The 22,553-nt window shown below is 50.3% G+C and overlaps 1 protein-coding gene across 3 annotated transcripts in view; it reads right to left on the bottom strand.

Annotated features, from left to right (window-relative positions):
* Positions 1–482: 482 nt before the first annotated feature.
* The window catches only part of POC1A (POC1 centriolar protein A), an 89,092-nt gene continuing 67,021 nt past the window's right edge, over positions 483–22,553 (bottom strand). For all 3 annotated transcript variants that reach the window (XM_060204561.1, XM_060204562.1, XM_007527315.3), the window contains one exon: positions 483–692. In XM_060204561.1, the coding sequence (XP_060060544.1) occupies positions 594–692 (99 nt within the window). In that variant the 3' untranslated portion in view covers positions 483–593. The remainder of the gene's footprint in view (positions 693–22,553) is intronic.

The raw sequence follows: 22,553 nt of genomic DNA, 5'->3' as shown, positions 1-22,553 counted from the left end.
GCATGAAAGCGTATTGTATGAATACTGCTACCTCCCTCTTCCTAGAATAAGCCACTTACTTCTTCGAGAACCTCAATAAAGTCCATCCTTGACGTCAGATTCTCAGAGCAGAGAGACACAGAGGAGCCAATCACCAGGGCCCAGCGAGCATGTGTGGGGCCGACAGAAGGCCTTGGCAGAGCCCCGCCCCTCTGCATGGCTTGCTTCTGGATAAACCTGGTGCAGATAGGGGCCCCACCCGGGCAGGACTGGAGTAAACCCCTGATTCACCGTTCCCTCATTAATCCAGGACAGGTGGGAAAAGCCAGTCACATCGCAGAAAAACAGACAGGCCCAATATGGTGGGTGAACGACAAGGGGGCTTGAGGCCACCCTTGGGCACTGTCACCAGAGGGCTCTCAGGTAGCATTTTCACACGGCCCTGCCAGGGTGGGCCCCACAGACTGAGCAGGGTGAGCCTCTGGGGCGAGAGGCTGGATGTGATGTCCACAGAACTGAGTCCCCTTTATTTAGTTACCCTAAGTCCCACAGTACAAATCCCTGCCACCCCCGCACCCCCAAATTGATCGAGCTCTTGATTCTTGCTCCCCTGATCACGGTATTGTTTTCTGCATGATTAGCTGCTGGTTCTCCAGACACTGTTTCAACTTGTCTTCTGTCAGTGTCAGCCGCTGCTCCAGGATGGAGACTGTCTGCAAAAACAAACAGCGTCAGAGCTGAGACTCCTCCTCCACTCAGTCCCCGCTCGCCCCCTCGGCCCAGCCTGCTGTCCTAATGTCCTAATGCCACGCGCGGGCTTTGCCCGTCCAGGCTTCTGCTGCTTCCTGGAGGCTGCTGGGAAGGACTTGCCTTTGTGCCCGCCTATCCTGGCTCTGAATGGGGTTCCTCTGTGGTTTGTGGACAGAGGGGGCACACCGTGAGAGAAATGTAGGTGGCAGGTCCCACAGCCTTTGATCATTTCTGGTAAAAAAAAAATAAATAAATAAAGGAAAATAGGGGGTTGGGGTGGCGCCGCACCGGGTTAAGCGCACATAGTACAAAGCACAAGGATGCCAGTTGGAGCCCCCGGCTCCCCACCTGCAGGGGAGTCGCTTCACAAGTGGTGAAGCAGGTCTGCAGGTGTCTGTCTCTCTCTCTCCCTCTCTGTCTCCCCCATCTCTCTCGATTTCTCTCTGTCCTATCCAACAACAGCAACTACAAACAAATGGAAAAAATGGCCGCCAGGAGCAGTAGATTCATAGTGTAGGCATCGAGCCCCATCGACAACCCTGGAGGCAAAAAAAAAAGAAAAAACAAAACAAAAAACTGCAGGCACTGCCAGTCCTGGTGGCCTAAGATTTAGACTGGAATCTGGAGCAGAACTACTAATGCATATGGCTCAGGCTCTGCCCAGAGCCTCAGCCCATCAGCCATGTCCATTCCAAAGGGGACAAAACATCATCCCCACACAACGGCACCCCTTCATCTGTTCAGGGTCCACCGGCCCTGGCCCTTCACCTCTCCACCTGAAAGTCCACCTGGGCCAGTGAGGAGCACTGCTAGAATGGGTGATCTAGGGAAGGGGCATGGCCCAGGGTGACTGTGGGCAAGGCAGAGGGGCAGACACACTGACTTTACCGCTGTCCTAGAGACAAGTGACTTGGCTTGGCCCCTGGTAGCCACTGCAACAACAGGGATCACCAGCATGTTGCCTTCTGGAGGCTGAGCTCAGCCCCTTCCCCCGGCCCTCTCCCCAGCCTCTCCCATGCCCGGAGGCCTGGGTGGTTGTAGAACTGGACATCTGGCCCAACAAACACCCCTGTGCTAAGCTGCTCGTGCTTCGCAGACCAAGGCATCTCCCAGACATGGCTCACAGGCCAGGCTGCCTGCCACCTACTTTGCTTTTGGACAGGGTCAGCAGAGGAACCTGTATGCTCCCCCAGAAGTGTTGGCCCATCAGTCAAGCCCCCGCTCAGCCCTGCTATGTTGCCCACAGTGGTATTTACTTCCCTCGTGGCTGGCTGAGTATCTGTGCGTGCCAGGTCCTCACTGGGCACAAGGCATGCCCACTGACAAGATGAGCCTGCTCCCTGTGCAATGCAGCCTAAGTAAGGGCATTAGAAAAGGGTCCAGTTAAGAAACAGTTTTCCAGAGACCAGGCGATGGCACACCTGGTTAAGTGCACGCACGGTTAAGCGCACACACTATAGTACGCAAGGACGCGGGTTCAAGCCCCTGGCTCCTACCTGCTGGGTGAAAGCTTCACAAGTGGTGAATCAGGGCTGTAGGTATCTCTCTTCCTCACTTCCACCCCTCTCAGTTTCTGTCTCTCTATCCAATAATAAATAAATACAAATAAAAAAGATTAAAAAAAAAAAAAACAGCTTTCCAGCAGCCGAGAAGTGGTGCAGTGGATAAAGCACTGGACTTTCAAGCATGAGGTCCCAGGTTTGACCCTTGGCATTGCACATGCCAGAGTGATGCTCTGGCTCTTTCTCCCCTCGCTTCCTCACTGATAAATAAATATATATATATATATATATATATATATTAGAAAAAGAAAGAACTTCCTATTAGTTTTACCCATGTGTCTGTACTTTACCAAGAAATCTTGCTACCTTCCCTGAGGCTCCATCAATGCTCTGGGCCCTGGGCCAGTGGAAAGAAAACTTTCTTTTCATATAGTTAATAAAAGACTGAAACATTTGGGGTGGGGGCTTCCCTCTGAGGCTGCTATAAATTCTCGCCGCACCCTGTGGGGTGCAGCTGCTCACAAAGGCTAAGGAGCCAGCCAGGGCCGTGAGGGCTCTGCACCCCGGTCGCAGGACAGCGCCTGAGGAGCAGCTGCACCCCAAAGAGGCCAAGCTGAGCTGAAGAAACGATGCCAGCCGCCCTGTGCCGGCTATGACAGGGGTCTGCAGCTCGTGAAAGCGGCGGCGGAAACAGCCCCCGGCAGGCCAGGAGCAGCGTTCCTGCAAGTTTCCACTGGCTGCTGCTAATCTCAGCACCGAGCCAAACTCCAAACCGCTCTGCATCCAGACTTTTTCCGATGGCCCCAGATGCAGGGCGCTGGTGGAGGAGCTGTGGCTGCTGTTTTTCCTCTTCCACATTTTCTTTTTAACTTCACAGGGACTGAATTTCCAAATGTGTAGACAGTAGGCACTGGGCCAGTGTCAACAGCAATCTACGCCCTGCCAGGCTTCCACTTAGGGGTGTGTGTGTGTGTGTGCGCGCACGTGTGCATGTGTGTGTGTATATGTGTGTGTGTGCATGCGTGTGTGTGGGGCTGTGCTTCAGATTGGTAGAGCTCTGCCCATGTCTTTGGTCGACATTTCACCTTTCCTGGCTCAAACACCAATACCATTTCCTCTCCCACCCACCCTGGGGTGTCAGCCCGGTTGGGGTACCTCCTTTGGGAGCAGTGAGGGAGTGTTTGTGTTACAGACAAAACCAGCCTCAGAATTCCACCTCAAACCTAAACCCCCTCTCCCTCCAGCATCTGCTCCCTGGTGCCTCCCCTTTCCTGGCCAAGCTGGAAGATCTGTGTCACCCGTTTGGCCTCCGTCTCCCCTGCCAAGATGCTGGGGGGCAGCCACCATGCAGCCACATCCACCAGGTGTCTCCCAGTCACAACAGACCCCCCCCCCCCCCCGACTCGTCTCTGAGCTGGGAGGAAGCAGGGGTAGGAGGGCACTTTGGGGAGTGCTGTACATTAGAGGACTGGCATTCTCTCGGGCATCTTTTTCCTGAAACACGAAATATGAGGATTTTGCTTTCCTGTTTCTGGTGAGCCTCCCCTCCCTCCCCCAGGAGAAGGGCTCCTCTGGGGGTGGAAATGCTACCATCGGACACCCCAAGAGCAGCTAGGTACATCGGGGGGTGGGGGGCTGGCGGTGCAGGCAGCAAAAAGGCCCCACGATGGTCACGTGCTCCCCAGTTCCTGGGGCCCATGGGGGAAGGGGAGGACCTCTGGGACAGTGTGGGTGTGAGGGTGAATTCGGGCTCCACCACATGCTTGCTCACAGGCTGAGCTTCACCCCTTGTCGCAGAGCACAGAAACTATGCAGGGTCTCAGCCCCCCCCCCCCCAACGGTTGCCCAGGGCCACACGGAGCAGGCTGCCCACTGCTCTATGCCCAATCTTGGCAATGATCCTGCCACACAAGGCCTGTTGTGTCCTGGCACAGACGAAGCTGTGGGCAGGGTGAGGAGGGGGTGCTCACAGGTAAACGCCTCTGTGGTCCAAGGCCAAGTCTCACAGCCCAGTTACTTGCCTTCTATTCAAGGACAAATGGGAACTGACCTTCTAAAAGGCACTTGACCTACCCTGTATTTTACCTACTCTGCCCTGGACCTCAGAAAGTCCTGGGGGCGGTAAGAGGGGTTGCAGGCTGGGTCTGCGGGCAGGTGGCTTCAAGCGAAGTGGGCCACCTGGCAGGGGGATACACGGGTCTCTGACTTCTTGAAGCAGGAAAGGGGAGACGGGGCAAGGGAGGAGGAACCCAGGACTCTGGTTGCTAGCCAACCTGTCTGGGTACAGTAGCCAGGAAAGACGGCCCATCCCCGGGCACAGCTTCATTCGGGAAGCCCAACTCCTCCACAGAGTGGCTGCTCTGACCACTTGGCCTTGGAGGAAACAGGCAGTCCATTTCCTTCTTCTCGTCCTTGTCCCATTGCAGCAATGTGCTTCAAAGTGCCTTCTGCAGTTGGGTGGTGTGAAGCCCAGATTCATGGCAGCCCCAAGTCCTGCTCCCCTCTGCCCACCCAATTCTTGGCAAACTCTGCTCCAGAGACTGTGCCTAGCAGCTGACAGTCACAGAGAGCTCATATCCTGCCAAGCCCTCTTCAGCAACCAACAACCTTTCAGGGCAGAAGCCTCTGTCATTCCCAATTTTCTTGAGATGAAGAAACTGAGGCACATTGCTATTAAGCCGCTCGCTTGACATCACACAGCTTCTAAGTGACAAACCTGGGCACTAAGGTAAGCTGTGTACCATCACCTTGTGCCACCCCACCCCCATGCACACAGAAGATGCCTGCCCTCACGCCCTGGCCATGTGACCCCAAGACCAGCTCATGTCCACTCCTTCCTGTGGAACTCGTGCATTTTCTCTTCTCACCTTCTGTTCTATCCAGGCCACCAGAATGGCCCCAACAGCGGTCTTCTGCCTGGCTGAACGTTTAAATTTGAAGGCTATGGAGGTGGCTCAGTGGTACAGTGTGGTCGGTGTGTGCCTTAGAGACACAAAGCCCCGAGCTGGGCCCCTGGCACCACGGAAGAGCAGCAAAGACAAAACTCTTGGCTTGTCATCTTTTATGAAGTAAACAAAAGAGTGGGCCAGGGAAGTGGCTTAGTGGGCAGTGTGTGTGTGTGTGTGTGTGTGTGTGTGTGTGTGTCACATGTGTGAGGTCTTGGGTGTCCCTAGTCGACAGCCAAAAAAACAAAACCCTTAGGTTTGGTGTTATCACAGAAGTCACAATTTTGAGCTCTGAAAAGGCAATATTATAGGAGGAAAAGGGACATACTGACAAGAACTTATTATGATTATTATTAATTTTTTTAATCAGAGCACTGCTCAATTCTTGCTTATGGTAGCTGGGGCATTGAACCTGCTGTCTCGGAGCCTCAGGATGAGAGTCTGTTTGCAAAACCATCATGCTGTCTCCTCAGCCCACAAAAACTTTTTTTTTATTGTTGTAGTTATTGTTTTTGTTGTTATTGATGTCATCGTTATTGGATAAGACAGAGAGAAATGGAGAGAGGAAGGGAAGACAGAGAGGGGGAGAGAAAGATAGATAGATAGATACCTGCAAACCCATTTTATCGCTTGTGAAGAGACTCCCCTGCAGGTGGGGAGCCAGGGGCTTGAACTGGGATTCTCACACAGGTCCTTGTGCTTTGCGCCACCTGCACTTAACTTGCTGCACTACTGCCCAACTCACCCACAAAAACTTTTTTTTAAAAAGAATTTATTTATTTACGAGAAAGACAGGAGAGAGAAAGAACCAGACATCACTCTGGTACATGTGCTGCCAGAGACCAAACTCAGGACCTCACATTTGAGAGTCCAGTGCTTTATCCACTGTGCTACATCCAGGACCACCAGAAACTTAAAAAAAAAAAAAATTATTTATTTATTCCCTTTTGTGGCTCTTGTTGTTTTATTGTTATAGTTATTATTGTTGTTGATGTCATCGTTGTTGGATAGGACAGAGAGAAATGGAGAGAGGAGGAGAAAAACATAGACACTTTCAGACCTGCTTCAGCACCTGTGAAACGACTCCCCTGCAGGTGGGGAGCCGGGGGCTGGAACTGGGATCCTTACAACGGTCCTTGAGCTTGGCGCCACCTGCACTTAACCCGCTAGGTTACTGCCTGACTCCTCCACAAAAACTTTTTAATAGATAATGTGATGAAAAAATGCCCTAACACCCCAAACTTACTCTTTTTCTTCTCTCTCTCTCTCTCTTGTTTTGCCTCCGGGGTTATTGCTTGGGTTCTGTGCTGGCTCAACAAACCCACTGCTCCTGGAGGCCATATTTTCCATTTTATTGGATAGGAGAGAGAGAACTTGAGAGGAGGAGGAGATAAGAGAAGGAAAAGACAGAGACACTAGGAATACCAAAGGAGATCATCTGGGACCGCAACAAGGCAAGACTAGAAGGATTTCAGGAACCCAGCAAATCACCAGTGTGTGCAAACACGTGTGGCTGGTGGACAAAGAGGAGCCTAGGGAGAGATTAAGTGGCTGGTAACAGTCCAGCAGTTTACCAGCAGCAGTTAACCAGTTGAGGCATCATCTCCAGTCTGTTCCACCAACAAAAAGACGGCTGAAGGGAGGAGAGGACTCCCCTAAGACTCACCAAATGCAACTGTGAGTCTCCATTGCTACTGCCCTCAGAGGCTGGAGCAGCAGGGGGGAGGCCCTGTGCTGACACCAGGGGACAGAAAACTAACCAGGAAACTCCAGAGAAGATCTATACCTCAGTGGCCTAGCAATGGGGCTGTGTGGTGGGACCCTTTCCATGTTGTTCTCCGGATAAGAACATAGTGAATAGTTGCCTCAGAACCTACAGACTGTAAACAGGACTTGTTTAGAAATGCACAGGGCCCAGCAGTGCTACCCAGCTTGGCAGAGAAGCTGAATTGAGCCTGGAGCTTTGGATCCTTGGGGTGTGAGAATCACTTTGCATAACCACTGTGCTATCTCTCTCCTACCCTGCTTTTATCTCTTGGTGAGGAGTGAGGGATTAAGCTAAGAATAGTTTAAAAGCCCTCGGGCTCCTATATCCTACAGGGAAGAAAAAGAACAAAAGAGGCTTTTAAACCACTGTGCTCCAACTCAGGGATTAAAATACTATTGAAACAACTGTCAATTTCCACAACTGTGAACCCTTTAATTACCTTACTTAGACACAAGTCAATCCAGGCAAGAGTGATCAGTAATTTGAAAAGTACTGAGAGAGGGCCCTCATAACATACTATATAGAATGATTAAACCAACAAGAAGAAATATTTGAGAAATGAACCAGGAAAAGAGTCCAGCTAAAAGCCTCCCAAAGGTTGAAGTGCAAAATAATGAGGTCAACATCCAAACACTAGTTAAGGAAATAATCACAGGAGTGAGTAAAGAGTTTGAAAGATTCTGGTGGTGGGAATTGTGTGGAGGTGTACCCCTCTTATCCTATGGTTTAGTCAGTGTTTCCTTTTTATGAATAAAAAAATGTAAAAAAAAAAGTTTGAAAGAACTGTCATCAGAAATACAGAAACAACAAATGAGACTCGGAAAGAAAACACTAATTATTTCAAGGTTGCTAGAGAGCTGAAAGCTGAAATAGCTGAGCTAAGAACACAACTAGCTGAACAAGCTAAAACAGTATCAGAACAGGGTAACAAAATAGATGAACTTCAGAAAACAGTAAAGGGCAAAGAGAATAGAAAAAATGAGGCTGGGGAGTCGGGCTATAGTGCAGTGGGTTAAGAGCAGGTGGCGCAAAGCGTAAGGACCAGTGGAAGGATCCCAGTTCAAGCCCCCAGCTCCCCACCTGTAAGGGAGTTGCTTCATAGGCAATGAAGCAGGTCTGCAGGTGTCTGTCTTTCTCTCCCCCTCTGTCTTCCCCTCCTCTCTCCATTTCTCTCTGTTCTATCTAACAACGACGAGACCAATAACTACAACAATAAAACAACATGGGCAACAAAAGGGAATAAATAAAGAAAGAAAGTAAAAGAAATAAATGAGGCTGAAGACAGAATTAGCAAGATCGAGGACGATGAATTAGAGACAACCAAAAAAGAAGAGATCTCAAAAAAGAGATTAAGCGATACTGAAAACAACAACAGAGACCTAAGGGATGACTTCAAAAGAAATAATATGGAAGCAATTACAGAAGCCAGACCTTCCACCTTCTACAACCCACAATGACCCTGGGTCCATGCTCCCAGAGGGATAGAGAATGGGAAAGCTATCAGGGGAGAGGGTGGGATATGGAGATTGGGTGGTGGGAATTGTGTGGAGTTGTACCCCTCCTACCCTATGGTTTTGTTAATTAATCCTTTCTTAAATAAAAAAGAAAAAAAAAAGAAATAATATATGCATTATTGGCTTACGAGAGGAAGAAAGAGAGGGAGAGGAAGAAAGCATTCTTCAGGACGTAATAGCTGAGAACTTCTCTAGTCTAGACAACATCAAAGACATAAAGGTTCAAGAAGCCCAGAGGGTCCCAAACAGAATTTACCCAGACTTAAAGATACCAAGACACATCATATTTAGAATGGAAAGGAATAAAGATAAAGAAAGGATCCTGAAGGCTGCAAGAGAAAAACAAAGAGTCACCTACACAGGTAAACCCATAAGATTAGCAGCAGATTTCTCCACACAAACACTACAGGCCAGAAGAGAATGGCAAGATATCTATCAAGGGCTCAATGAGAAAGGCTTTCAACCAAGAATACTCTATCCTGCTAGACTGTCATTCAGACTAGATGGAGGCATAAAAGCCTTCTCAGACAAGCAACAGTTGAAAGAATCAACTATCACCAAGCCTGCCCTGAAAGAAGTCCTGAAAGGTCTTCTATAAACCACCATAAATATGCCATATGTTAGAACACTCTAAAAATCTACAAGAATGGCATTAAAATATCTTCAATCGTTGATATCAACAAGTGTTAATGGCCTGAATTCTGAAAAGGCACAGAGTAGAAGATGGATCAGAAAATACAACCCAACAATAGGCTGACTACAGGAAACCTACCTAACTCAACAAGACAAACACAGACTCAATGTGAAAGGATGGAAAACTATCATACAAGCCAATGGCCCACAACAAAGGGCAGGAACAGCAATACTCATATCTGACATAACAGACTTTAAAATCAATAAAATTTAAAAAGATAGGGATGGACATTACTTAATGCTCAGAGGATCAGTCAATCAAAAAGACTTAACATCTATGCACCCAATGAGAAGCCATCTAAATACATCAAACATCTACTGAAAGAGCGACAGCAATGCATTAACAGCAACACAGTCATAGTATGGGACTTCAATACCCCACTCTCTCAACTTGACAGATCATCCAGGCAGAAAATCAATAAAGATATAAGGGAGCTAAATGAGGAGATAAACAAGAACTATTGGACATTTTCAGAGTCATTTATCCCAAGAAACTGGAATAAACATTCTACTCAAGTCTACATGGGTCATTCTCAAGGATAGACCATATGTTAGGCCACAAAGACAGCATCAGCAAATTCAAGAGTATTGAAATTATCCCAAGCATCTTCTCACACCACAGAGGAATTAAACTAACACCTAACAAGCAACAAAAGATTAGTAACAGTCCCCAAAATGTGGAAGCTCCACAGTACACTTCTTAACAACTACTGGGTAAAAGAGGAAATAAAGGAAGAAATCAAGATGTTTCGAGAGTTCAATGAAAAGGAAGACACAAGCTATCAAAATATTTGGGACACAGCTAAGGCAGTACTGAGAGGGAAGTTCAGAGCCATACATGCACACATTAGGAAACAAGAAAAAGCACAAATAAACCACCTGATTGCACACCTTGAAGACTTAGAAGAAGAACAGAGGAACCCTAAAGCAACCAGAAGGACAGAAATCACTAAAGATAGGGCAGAAATCAGTAACATTGAAAATAAGAAAACCATACAAAAGATCAACCAAAGTAAATGTTGGTTCTTTGAAACAGTCAACAAAATCAACAAACCTTTAGCCGGACTCACAAAACAAAAAAGGGAGAAGACACAAATAGATCAGATCGTAAATGAAAGAGGAAATATCACAACAGACACCGCAGAAATTCAACATATCACGCGAGGCTTCTATGAAGAACTATGTGCCATCAAGCTAGAGAACCTGGAAGAAATGGACAATTTGCTAGATACCTACGAACCTGCAAAATTAAATAAAGAGGACAGCCCCATCACAGCTAATGAAATTGAAACAGTCCCATCACAGCTAATGAAATTGAAACAGTTATCAAAAACCTTCCCCCTCAAAAAAGTCCTGGACCAGACGGTTTTACAAATGAGTTCTACAAAACCTTCAAAGAAGAACTAATACCACTTCTATCAGACTTGCTGGTGGAGCTCTTGAACACTCCCTTTACACTGCTGGACTTCTTGAGGACTGACTGTAGCAGTCTATGGACTTCACAGCCAGCTGCTCTCGGGACTCTGAAACACCAAATCACCCCTCTCGGCCCTTGGCCTATCAGGCCCCCGCTCCTCCGCCTATCAGGCCTCCTCCTACTCTTACTTATCGCTCCCTGTCTTATTCCAGTTCTTTTAAAAATGCCTGCATGATATCATTCAGGTTTCTGTCCAAAAGGTTCTGTTCACCCCTTCAATGCTATTCCCCTGACAGAAATGGAGTCTTTTACAGACATTGACCCATTTAAATATGGCCATTACATAGCAGAAATGGGGAGATGTCGGGAAATTGTGAGGATGTGGTTGAGCTGGGCAGGGCTTTACCTGAGGAGTGCGTCTATCCTCTAAGTCTCTCTCTCTATCAAGAGGAAGAGCAAGGAGGGACAGGAGTAACCCCAAAGGTTTGCCTCGTCTTATAAAACTCCCTGCCTTACAAAGCAGAATGCATTCCTGATTCTATGGCCATTAGATAAAAAGAAAGGGGGAGAAATTGGGAAATTGTGAGGAGCCTCAAAAAGCATTAAGCCAGCTCCCCCTGCTCCACTCTGCATTCCTCATACTATGGCCTATCTACATAATCATCGTTTTGCATGAAAAATCCCCACCCATTCCATTCCTTTGATCTATCTTCTTTCTACCCTCAAGACCCTCCCTGACTGCAGGGTAATATTAATCCTTCCAGTTAAAACCTTCACAACAGGTGCTAAGGAAGTTTCTACCTTCCCATCCCCCTTTTGCCTTTCTCCACCCCTTTCCTAGCCATTTCCGTTTCTGACTTGCCACTTCCGGGTCTGCCCTTTAAAAGCCTTGGCTCTCTGATCAATAAAGGTATTGCATTGCCTTGAGAAAAAAAAAAAAAAAAAAAAAAACTAATACATCCACTTTTAAAAGTCTTCCAGAAGACTGAAGACACTGGAATACTCCCTTCCAGCTTCTATGAAGCCAACATCACTCTGATACCAAAAGTAGGCAGGGTCACAACCAAAAAAATAAAACTACAGACCAATTTCCCTGATGAACATAGATACTAAAATACTGAACAAAAGTCTAGCCAACTGGATACAGCAGTATACTAAAAAGACTGTTCATCATGACCAAGGGAGGTTTATCCCAGGCATGCAAGGTTGGTTTAACATACGTAAATCAATCAATGTGATCCATCACAATAAAAGGAAGACCAAAAACCACATGGTCATATCAATAGATGTAGAGAAAGCCTTTGATAAAATACAACATCCCTTTATGATCAAAACATTATAAAAAATGGTAATAGATGGAAAATTCCTGAAGATAGTGGAGTTTATATATAGCAACCCTAAAGCCAACATCATACTCAATGGTGAAAAACTGGAAGCATTTTCCATTTCTAGTACCTCAGATCAGGTACTAGACAGGGTTGCCCACTATCACCATTCTTATTCAACATAGTGTTGGAAGTTCTTGCCATAGCAATCAGGCAGGAGCAAGGAATTAAAGGCATACAGATTGGAAGAGAAGAAGTCAAACTCTCCCTATTTGCAGATGACATGATAGTATACAAAGAAAAACCTAAGGAATCCAGCAAGAAGCTTTTGGAAATCATCAGGCAATACAGTAAGGTGTCAGGCTACAAAATTAAGAGTCTAATAGCCAAAATATATAAAGAGCTTACCAAACTCAACAACAAGAAAACAAATAACCCCATCCAGAAATGGGGAGAGGACATGGACAGAATACTCACCACAGAAAAGATTCAAAAGGCCGAGAAACATATGAAAAAATGCTCCAAGTCTTTGATTGTCAGAGAAATTCAAATAAAGACAACAATGAGATACCACTTCACTCCTGTGAGAATGTCATACATCAGAAAAGGTAACAGCAGCAAATGCTGGAGAGGGTGTGGGGTCAAAGGAACCTTCCTGTACTGCTGCCAGGAATGTAAATTGGTCCAACCTCTGTGGAGAACAGTCTGGAGAACTCTCAGAAGGCTAGAAATGGACCTACCCTTATGACCCTGTAATTCTTCTCCTGGGGATATATCCTAAGGAACCCAACACACCCATCCAAAAAGATCTGTGTACACATATGTTCTTAGCAGCAAAATTTGTAATAGCCAAAACCTGGAAGCAACGCAGGTGTCCAACAACAGATGAGTGGCTGAGCAAGTTTGGTGTATATATATACAATGGAATACTACTGAGCTATTAAAAACAGTGACTTCACCGTTTTCAGCCAGTCTTCGATGAAACCTGAAAAATTCATGTTAAGTGAAATAAGTCAGAAACAGAAGGATGAATATGGGATGATCTCACTCTCAGGCAGAAGTTGAAAAATAAGATCAGAAGAAAAAACACAAGTAGAACCTGAACTGGAGTTGGTGTTCTGCACCAAAGTAAAAGACTCTGGGGTGTGTGTGTGTGTGTGTGTGTTGGGGGGGGAGAATACAGGTCCAAAAAAGAATGACAGAGGACCCAGTGGGGGCTGTATTGTTATATGGAAAACTGGGAGCTGTGATGCATGTACAAACTCTTGTATTTATTGTCAAATGTAAAACATTAATTCCCCAATAAAGAAATAAAAAGAGAAATTGAGAAGGGAGGGAGAGATAGAAAGAGACAGAGATACTTGCAGCCCTGGTTCACCAATGCAGTTGGGGGCCAGGGGCTTGAACCTGGATCCTTGCACACTGCAATGTGTGTGCTTAACCAGGTGCACCACTACCTGGCCCCAGCATGATCAGTTCTTAATCTAGAGACGTTTTAAGAGTGGAGGTGGCACTGAGGTTGAGATTCAAAGAATGGTTGGAATTCTGTAAGAAATTGACAAGAGACTAATAAACCATTAAAATTAAAAAAAAAAAAAAAAGAAGAAGACAGAGACTTGCAGACCTGTTTCACCACTTGTGAAGCATTCTCCCTTGCACGTTAGGAGCTGGGGTGCTCGAACCCGGATCCTTGCGCCTCATGCTATGTGTGTGTAGCTGGGTGTGCCACCACCCAGCCTCCAATTTTACTTTCACTGGGCACTTAAGTTACTGAGGTAGGTGATCAGCATACTTGAACTGGGCCCCTCATCCCTCACAGGTGGCCTGTCCCCCGAGTCAGAGCAACGGGAAGCGGAACTCAGGTCCCACAACTGGACACGGTCATCCCTCCCCAACACCAGCAGCTTCCCGGGGTAATGAGCTTCACCTGCCATCTGCAGAAGCCTGTGGGGCAAGGTTGTTGAGAGTCCAGTTTCACTTCCAGAGTCAGAAGATCCCCCTGGAGTTGGTTTCTGCACTACCCTCCTACCTTCTGCTGTTACAATTTCTCCTCATGGGAAACCCTGACCTTAGAAACACCCATCTGTGGGCTGGCCAGATAGCTCGTTTGGGTAACAAGTCTGACCCCCACAGCACTGAAGGAAGCTTCGGTGCTGTGCTATCTTTCTGTATCTGTATTTGTCTTTTATTTCTATATGGAAAAAAAAAATGACCTGGAGTAGTGAAGCCCTAACACTGACCAAACAAACAAAAAAACACCCATTTATGCAGACTGGGAGCTGCTGCAGTAGATACAGCAAATAGCATGTAAGACAGCAGAATGGTTCTGCAAAGAGACTCTCCTGCCTGAGGCTCCAAAGTCCCAGGTTCAATCCCCCACACCACTATAAGCCAGAGCTCTGGTTAAAAAACAAACAGGGGGTCGGGCGGTAGTGCAGTGGGTTAAGCGCATGTGGCGCATAGCGCGAGAACCTGCGTAAAGATCCTGGTTCGAGCCCCCGGCTCCCCACCTACAGGGGGGTCGCTTCACAGGCGGTGCAGCGGGTCTGCAGGTGTCTATCTTTTTTTTTTCTTCTTTTTTTTCCTCCAGGGTTATTGCTGGGCTCAGTGCCTGCACCATGAATCCACCACTCCCGGAGGCCATATTTTTCCCCTTTTGTTGCCTTCGTTGTTGTAGCCTCGTTGTGGTTATTATTATTGCCATTGTTGATGTCATTCGTTGTTGGATAGGACAGAGAGAAATGGAGAGAGGAGGGGAAGACAGAGAGGGGGAGAGAAAGACAGGCACCGGCAGATCTGCTTCACCGCCTGTGAAGCGACTCCCCTGCAGGTGGGGAGCCGGGGGCTCGAACCGGGATCCTTACGCCGGTCCTTGCGCTCTGTGCCACGTGCGCTTAACCCACTGCGCTACCGCCCGACCCCTGATATCTATCTTTCTTTCCCCCTCTGTCTCCCCTCTCTGTCTTCCCTTTCTCTCTGTCCTATCCAATAACAATGGCAACAATAACAACAAGAGCAACAAGGGCAACAAAAATGGGGGGGGGGGGATAGCCTCCAGGAGCAGTGGATTTGCCAGCACCGAGTCCCAGCAATAACCCTGGAGGCAAAGAAAAAAAAAAAAACCAGCCAACCAACCAAACACACACCATGTTAGACTCTCTCAAGCATGAGGTTCTGAATTTGAGGAGGCAAGTGCTAAGTCACTGCCCTGCCCTCCAGCTGTGTTGGAGAGAAGAGAGGGTCTGGCCTGGCCAAAGGCTGGGGAAGTAGGTTCAGGGAGCTGGAAGGATGGAGCCTAAGTGCTGTGTCCTGAAGTGTGTGTGTGTGTGTGTGTGTGTGTGTGGGGGGGGGGGGTGTTGGGGTCCTAGGACCAGGGAGTGAGAACTCTCTGCAGGAGATGCTCTGGGTAGAGCTACACATCGTGGGAAGGGAATAAGATGAGAGAACAGGAGAGGATGGTGGTGACTTGAGGTGGGTGAGGGGACAGGGAGGAAATTGGCCAAGATGAGGTCTCTATGAGGCAGGAAGCATTGGGGAGTGAGGAGGAGCCCTTCCCTGGCCCCGAGAACGCAGGACCAGACTGCCCTGCAACGAATGGGCAGGAGGATGGCCCCGGGTGCTCAGGCCAGGCAGGCATGGATAGCTGGGGAAGAGGCCTGGGCGAGCAGGGCAGTGCTTGGCAGTGCTTGTTCTCACTGGAAGGGAGAGAGAGAGAGAGAGAGAGAGAGAGAGGTCCACAAGGCCCTGAGTACTGGAGAGGAGATGTAGAGGCAGGCAAACCGAGGGGCCCTGGCCGAGGACAGCCTCAGTGAGGCCACCAAGTCCCACTGGAAAACAAACAGCCTTTCCCCTCACCAGAAGACAAGAGAACGGATGCTCAGCCTTGGGGTCCTGACAGGAGGGAGGGCGCTGGAGGCGTGGGAAGGGAGGGGCAGCGTCAAGGTTCCCAGCGTGGCTCAGCCGCCTGAGCTCTCCTCAGAAGCCGTCCTGGGGAGGCTGAACAAGGGCGTCTTATCTGAATCCTGCTTTCACTGGTTGGGGGAGAGCAGACACAGGAGTCGGGTTCCTAGTGGGGCGATATTAGCAGGGTGAGCAGCTTTGCTCTCTCACAGTTCAAGACGTGTAAGACATCTTCTGTAACACCCTGAAGGGCCTTCTGAGTATGGCATAAAAATAGCTGGTTTTAAAGTGACAGCCTTGTATTTTTAGTCCCCAGCAACTGTACCACTGCCCAAAGAAGCTGCACCAAGATGCCGGTCCTTAGTGACATGTCTGGCACCCAGGCCTCCAACTCCCACTGGGAGAGAACACATCTCGGGCTATTCCACAGGCCCAGGGCCTGGAACAGTTGAGCCCAGCCTCCATGTTGTCTCTGGACAGCCCCGACTGGCCACTTCACCGGCTGTGTGTAGACTGAGCCTGAAAGTGTGCGTCTCCCTTGGCCTCTATGGTGGCCAGGCGAGGGGGGTCCTTCCTGGACGTGTGTGCTGGGGACTCTGACGCTGCTGAGGGGCCACGGCGGGTTCGCTGGGCTTCTGCCTCCTCTAGAAGCCGGCGAGGGGCCTGAGTGAGACACTGCTGTGGACTCTGCAGGGAGAGGCGAGAGTCTGGCGTTCCCTCAGAACGGCCCTCGCCTCCAGAGTGGTGGGATCCAGCAGGACAAGGGGGCTCACCTACTGGAGGGCAGCCCTCCACACATGCCGACACAGCCCGCAGGCCCTTTCTGCCTAGTCTCTCCTTCCAGTTGTGCTATGACACTCGCCCTGCTCTGTGAGCCAGTCCTCTCCCCCTGGGCTTTCATTTGGCTACCTGCATGTCGACCCGGGGTGGGGGGTGGCGGTCAGGCGGTGGCGCACCTGGTTAAGCGCACACACACCACAGTGCGCCAGGGCCCAGGTTCAAGCTCCTGGTCCCCACGTGCAGGGAGAAAGCTTCATGAGTGGTGAACCAGGGCTGCAGGTGTCTCTCTTTCTCTCTCCCTCTCTATCTCTTCCTCCCCTTTAAGTTTCTCTGTCTCTATCTAATAAACTGAAAACAAAAACTTGTCAGCCCCCCACTTCCTCAGCCTCTGTGACTGACCTTTTCTCTCCATGTTGGTATGCTCTGTTTTTTTTTTTTTCCCTCATCTTCTTTACCCCCCCCCCCAATTGTCATCTCTCCTTCCCTTTGAGACCTTTCCTGGGAGCCAGGCAGTAGCGCAGCAGATTAAGCGCAGGTGGTGCAAAGCGCAAGGACCAGTGTAAGGATCCCGGTTCGAGCCCCCGGCTTCCCCACCTGCAGGGGAGTCGCTTCACAGGCAGTGAAGCAGGTCTGCAGGTGTCTGTCTTTCTCTCCCCTCTCTGTCTTCCCCTCCTCTCTCCATTTCTGTCTTATCCAACAACGACAACATCAACAACAACAACAATAACTACAACAATAAAAACAAGGGCAACAAAAAGGAAATAAATAATAAATAATTTTTAAAAAGACCTTTCCCACACACCCCCCTTTGCACTTTGTATTTGGGGAGAAGGCAAAGGAGAAGGTGCCAGCTGCGCCTGTCTGACCCACAGGGACTAAGTCCAGGTGGAGCCAGGTCCCTGACATGGGCTGACACTGCGGCTGGGTCGGCACAGCCAGGAAAGTGAAGTCTCACTCTGAGGGGGGTCTGGAAGGCCTCTGTGAGGAAACACCACAGAATGGACCAAAGGAGGTTCGTTCTACAGCAAGTGCAAAGGTCTGAAGGCAGGAGGACACAGCATCCTCTGAGCTGTCAGGAGGCCAGTGCTGAGCAGGACAGAGTGTGGTGGCCACAGAAAAGTGAAAGGGCTCTCTCTCTCCTCTTCTCTCTCATAAATAAATAAATAAGAAGTGGAGGGGGAGCCCCAGGGTGCTTGGACACAAGGGGGAATGGGGTGGGGAGCTCTGCTCTTTTGAACTGCCTCCCCAGGCCTAAGTAGATACAGTTAGAAGTTGGTGCTCCTGGGAAGGGGGCAGATAGCATAATGGTTATGTAAAGAGACTCTCATGCTTGAGACTCCAGAGTCCCAGGTTCAATCCCCCCTGTACCACCTCAGCCAGTGCTCTGGTAAAAAAAAAAAAAAAAAAAAAAAAAAGTGCTCCTGGCTAGTTTACAGAGTACTGGTCCTAGAAGGTGTTCTGAGAGGAGAAGCTTGTCCTGGGGTTTGACCACAATAGGGAGTAAAACAGACCGAGGTGACGGGGTGCTTGCTCAGAGCCAGGCCTCCTTCCCGAGTCTCTGCTCCACGTTGCCCCACACCTGCTGTGTAACTCACGCAAAGGCAGCGGAAAGACTGGTCATCCTTTCTACAAAGTCCTGAGGGACACAGTGAGCCCTGACGGCATCGCTCAATGCCACCACCTGTCAGGAGCCTGCTGCACACGGCAAACCAGAGGCTGTTCCTGGGCACGGTGTTGTGTGCCATGCCGGGCAGTGGGCAGCACTGCAGGCGCCTCCAAGGGAACAGAGGCAGGCTGAGGTGACTGGCCCTCCGTTCGATCTGCATTTCTCACATGTCTGGCTAGTTCTCTACACAGTGCTCCCGTGAGTGAAGGCCCCCACCCCCTGCCCTCAGTCCAACCCGGCTATGGGAGTGAGCCCCACTCATCAGGGTCTTTTTCGCCGCTCACTTCCTGCTCACAGCGGAGCCCAAGGTGCTAGCTTTGGTGTCTACAGTACAGAGTCCCCTCCTGAGCCTCTGAGGAGCACGGCAGACAGGTGGCATGGAGCCGGATGGCTTGGCTGGGCCAGACTGACAGACAGTGGCAACAGAGCCACACACATCCCTTCAAGCAGTCTGCTGGGCTGGGGGCACAGTGTTGGGGGAATTAAAAGCACTCGGAGAAGGCAGTCTAGTGGGGAGCCCGGAGACTGGGACGCTGGTGTGTGAGCGTCCAGAGGAGTGGGGTGGGAGGGCTGAGAAGGGTGGAGGAGCTGCCAGGGCCGTGGGCTGGTGAGAAGTGAGCAGCTCAGATCGAGAGGAGCAGTGTGTGCTGGGTGACAGGTGGGATGGGGGGCACAGGGGTGCGAGGGCGGGCTGACAGGCCAGGGAGGGGGCAGGTGAGCAAAGGAAGAACCGGGGTGGGGGGAACGACTGGCACGATCAGACCAGTGCCGTCAGACTGGCTGCTGTCTCCTGGAGGGTCTCCTCGCCAGGCTGGGCAGACCCCCACTAAGCTTCCTCCAGTGACCACTGGTTTCAGTGCCCTCTCTTATGCTTCACCTTCCTGCCGCCTCCCAGGTAAGCCTTGAGCGCCTGTCCTCCACACTGGCTCTGCCACGTCCAGACTTCCCGGCGGAGCACGCTCATGGCTCGCACAGACCTCGTCTGCACGGTCTGCACGTCTGTGTCGTGGAGCCCCGGCAATACTTACTAATACGTCGACAGAGGCAGCCCAGTGGTGGCACAGCGGATAAAGCGGTGGACTCTCAGGCACAGGTCCTGAGTTCAATCCCCAGCATCACATGTGCTAGAGTGTTGCTCTGGACCTCTGTCTCTCTCTCTCTCCCTACTAATAAACTCATTTATCTCTAAGAATGTACTAGTAGGGACCGGGACATGGGTCGCCCGACAGAGCACACACTCTACCATGAATGAGGATCCAGGTTTGAGGCCCCAGCACCACATGGGAGCAGCAGACACAGCACGTGGAGAAGGTCCATGGATGGTGGGATGACACTGTGCTATTTCTCTTTTGTCTCTTTCTCCCTGTCTGAAGCTTGAAAGGGAAAAAACGCTCACTGGCAGTGGTGGATCACATGGGTGTGAGGCCTTGGCAGGCAGTTAAAAAGCCATATATTGGGTGGTGGGTGGCGCAGTGGATTAAGCGCAGGTGGTGCAAAGCGCAAGGACCGGAGTAAGGATCCCGGTTCGAGCCTCCGGCTCCCTACCTGCAGGGGAGTCACTTCAAAGGCGGTGAAGCAGGTCTGCAGGTGTCTGTCTTTCTCCCCCCCCTTTCTCCATTTCGCTCTGTCCTAACCAACAACGACAACAGCAATAACAACAACAATGATAAACAAGGGCAACAAAAGGGAAAAAATTTTAAACAAAGCAACCATATATTTTTGAGTTACTAAGAGAAATGAAAACAAATGGTTAGCTTTTCAAATTCAAATTATTTTAAAACATTTTAAAAATTTATTCTATTTATTCATGTATTTTTTGGATAGAGGCAGGGAGCCGTTGGGAGGGACGGGGGAAATACGGAGGGAGAATAAGAAAGAGAGACACCTACGGCCCTGCTTCACTACTTGTGAAGCTTTCCCCTAGCAGGTGGGGACCAAGGAGGGGATAAATAAGTGCAAAGCCATGTATTTGTATTTGCAGGTATGTGGCCGGACAGGGGAGGCACTGAGGCACTGTGGGCAGCGTGACTTTCCCAGCTCCTTCCTTCCCAGGGGCCAGGGTGAGGCTTACAACTACGGAGGGGCCCCGGGCACAGCTGGGGTCTGACGAGGCCTGAGGAGGGCGGCTGTGGTCAGACTTGGGAGGGTCTGAGCCATCGGGGCACGTGGTGGTCTGGCTGTCTCTCTGCAAACTCTCCTGTGATGGAAAGTTCCTTTTAATCATTTCCAGGCTTGTGGCTGATTTGAGCTCCCCGGGCAGCCTCCCCAGAAGAGCCTTGGTGCCCCAGCCCCCCTCCCCCAACAGGAGCCAGATTAGTGCGGTGGGGGTGGGGAGGTCCCAGCTGCTAGGGGCTTCAGGGGGGAGGGCACAGCTATCCAGCCATAGCACTGGGGGCGCCTGTGTCAGGCTGGCCATTGGTTCATCGTCCTGTCTCGATTTTGCCCCGCAGAATATCTAACTTTCCTTTCATTTCATTGCAAAGATGGGAAAATGTGGAATTAATCTCTCCTGTGGCATGGCTTGGACTTCACTCAGATTCTAAAGATCAAAAACAGATGCAATAAAAGTGGAATCGCTTTGCTGTGGGGTCTTATGAGCTATCAAAACAAAGCAGGGCTGTTGGGCCCAGTGCCAGCCTGGCTCCGCCTCGTCTCTTGGTGTCTGTCTGTCTGGCTGCACACGTGCATGAACATGGCACCATCTTGCCGATGGAGCCCTGGACAGCCCTCTGTCACCTATCAGGGAGGGACTGGAGGGGCCAGCCCAGCTTCCATCCAGCACAGTCGAATGAACTGTGGCCACAAGCACCTTTGAGCACGAGGTACAAACACCAGACATCGAGTGGCCTGCCAGAATCCACCAGCCAGCAGTCCAGAGCCGTGAGGATGGTGTTTGGTCTCCCTACTCCCCACACAGAGCAGGTCCACGCCGAGTGGACTTATCCAAGTGGCCTGGGCACTGCGGGATGCAGACACTGCAGACCCGCTCCTGTCAGCCCCGAGGAGGCCCAAGGGCAGCCCTGCTCCTGGGATGAGACCACCGGCTGCTAAGGGGCCCTCCTCCCGGCTGGGCTGTGGACCCAGCAGGCCTGAAGGGATTGCTGGAGAGGACAAAGAGGAGGATGAGCGGCCGAAGCTCCCCCCCCCCCCCCAGCTGACCTTGGGAGGGAGGAAGCCTCCTGGCCTCAGCAGGAAGTGGGGGTGTGCAGAGCAGGGCCCGAGTCCAGGAAGCTCCCAGTTACTTCCCTTCCCTCCCCTCCCCTGCCCTCCCCATCCCACCTGAGGCCTAATTTGCTGAGGAATAAAAACTCCATGGCCTGGACTTCAGAGGGGAAGGAGCGGACATTCCCTCTCCTCTTGCCGCCCGCCTCGCTAAGTTGGCCAGGGTTATGCAAAACTGATGTACAAAAACATTGAGTCCCTAAAGAAACTCTCCGTCTCTCTGTCACCACCCCCTCCAGCCCCCAGTGCTGCTAAGAAAACAAAGTGCGTTTCTATCCGCTGATCCCACAGGTCCACGTTCCTGGTCCACATGATCTCAGGGAACTAGGATTCCCCTGGCTGTTCTGCACCCCAAGCTCCACCGCCTCTGAGAATCAGGCTCTTCAGCAAGTACACAGAACACCATTTCCTACTGGTGGGTTAGCCACAGGGTCAAGGAATCCTGGCTGATTTACCTTCTTTGTGACCTTGTGGCAACTCCTTTTAAACAAACACAACCTTTCCCACCTTCCTGCTTATCCCCAGAGCAGGAGCTACAAAAAGTGAATGGGGGGTGGGGGTGGGGGGGTGGCAGTAGAGCTGCAGGTTAAACGCACGTGGTGTGAAGTGCAAGGACCGGCATAAGGATCCCAGTTCGAGCCCCCGGCTCCCTACCTGCAGGGGAGTTGCTTCACAGGTGGTGAAGCAGGTCTGCAGGTGTCTGTCTTTCTCTCCCGCTTTGCTTCCACCTCCCCTCTCAATTTCCCTCTGTCCTATCCAACAACGACAATAATGGAGGAAAGATGGGTGCCAGGAGCAATCGATTCGTAGCGCAGGCAGCGAGCACCAGTGGTAGAAACAGCGGACACATTACAGTATGTAAGGATCCAGGTTCAAGGCCCTGGCCTCCACCTGCAGGGGGGAAGCTTCATTAGCAGTGAAGCAGTGCCGCAGGGTCTCTCCCCCTTCCTTCTCAATTTCTGTCTCTATCCAAAATAAATAATAATAAAACAAACGAAAGTCAGTGTGCTCACTACCATCCATAAAAACGCATGTTCCAGGGCGTGTGAGGCAGTGCCCACAGGCGGCGGGACAGCCTGAGCCACACGCCCT

The sequence above is a fragment of the Erinaceus europaeus genome, chromosome 12, assembly GCF_950295315.1.
Source record: "Erinaceus europaeus chromosome 12, mEriEur2.1, whole genome shotgun sequence".
NCBI classification, from domain to species: domain Eukaryota; kingdom Metazoa; phylum Chordata; class Mammalia; order Eulipotyphla; family Erinaceidae; genus Erinaceus; species Erinaceus europaeus.
This window is presented reverse-complemented; position numbering and strand designations above follow the sequence as displayed.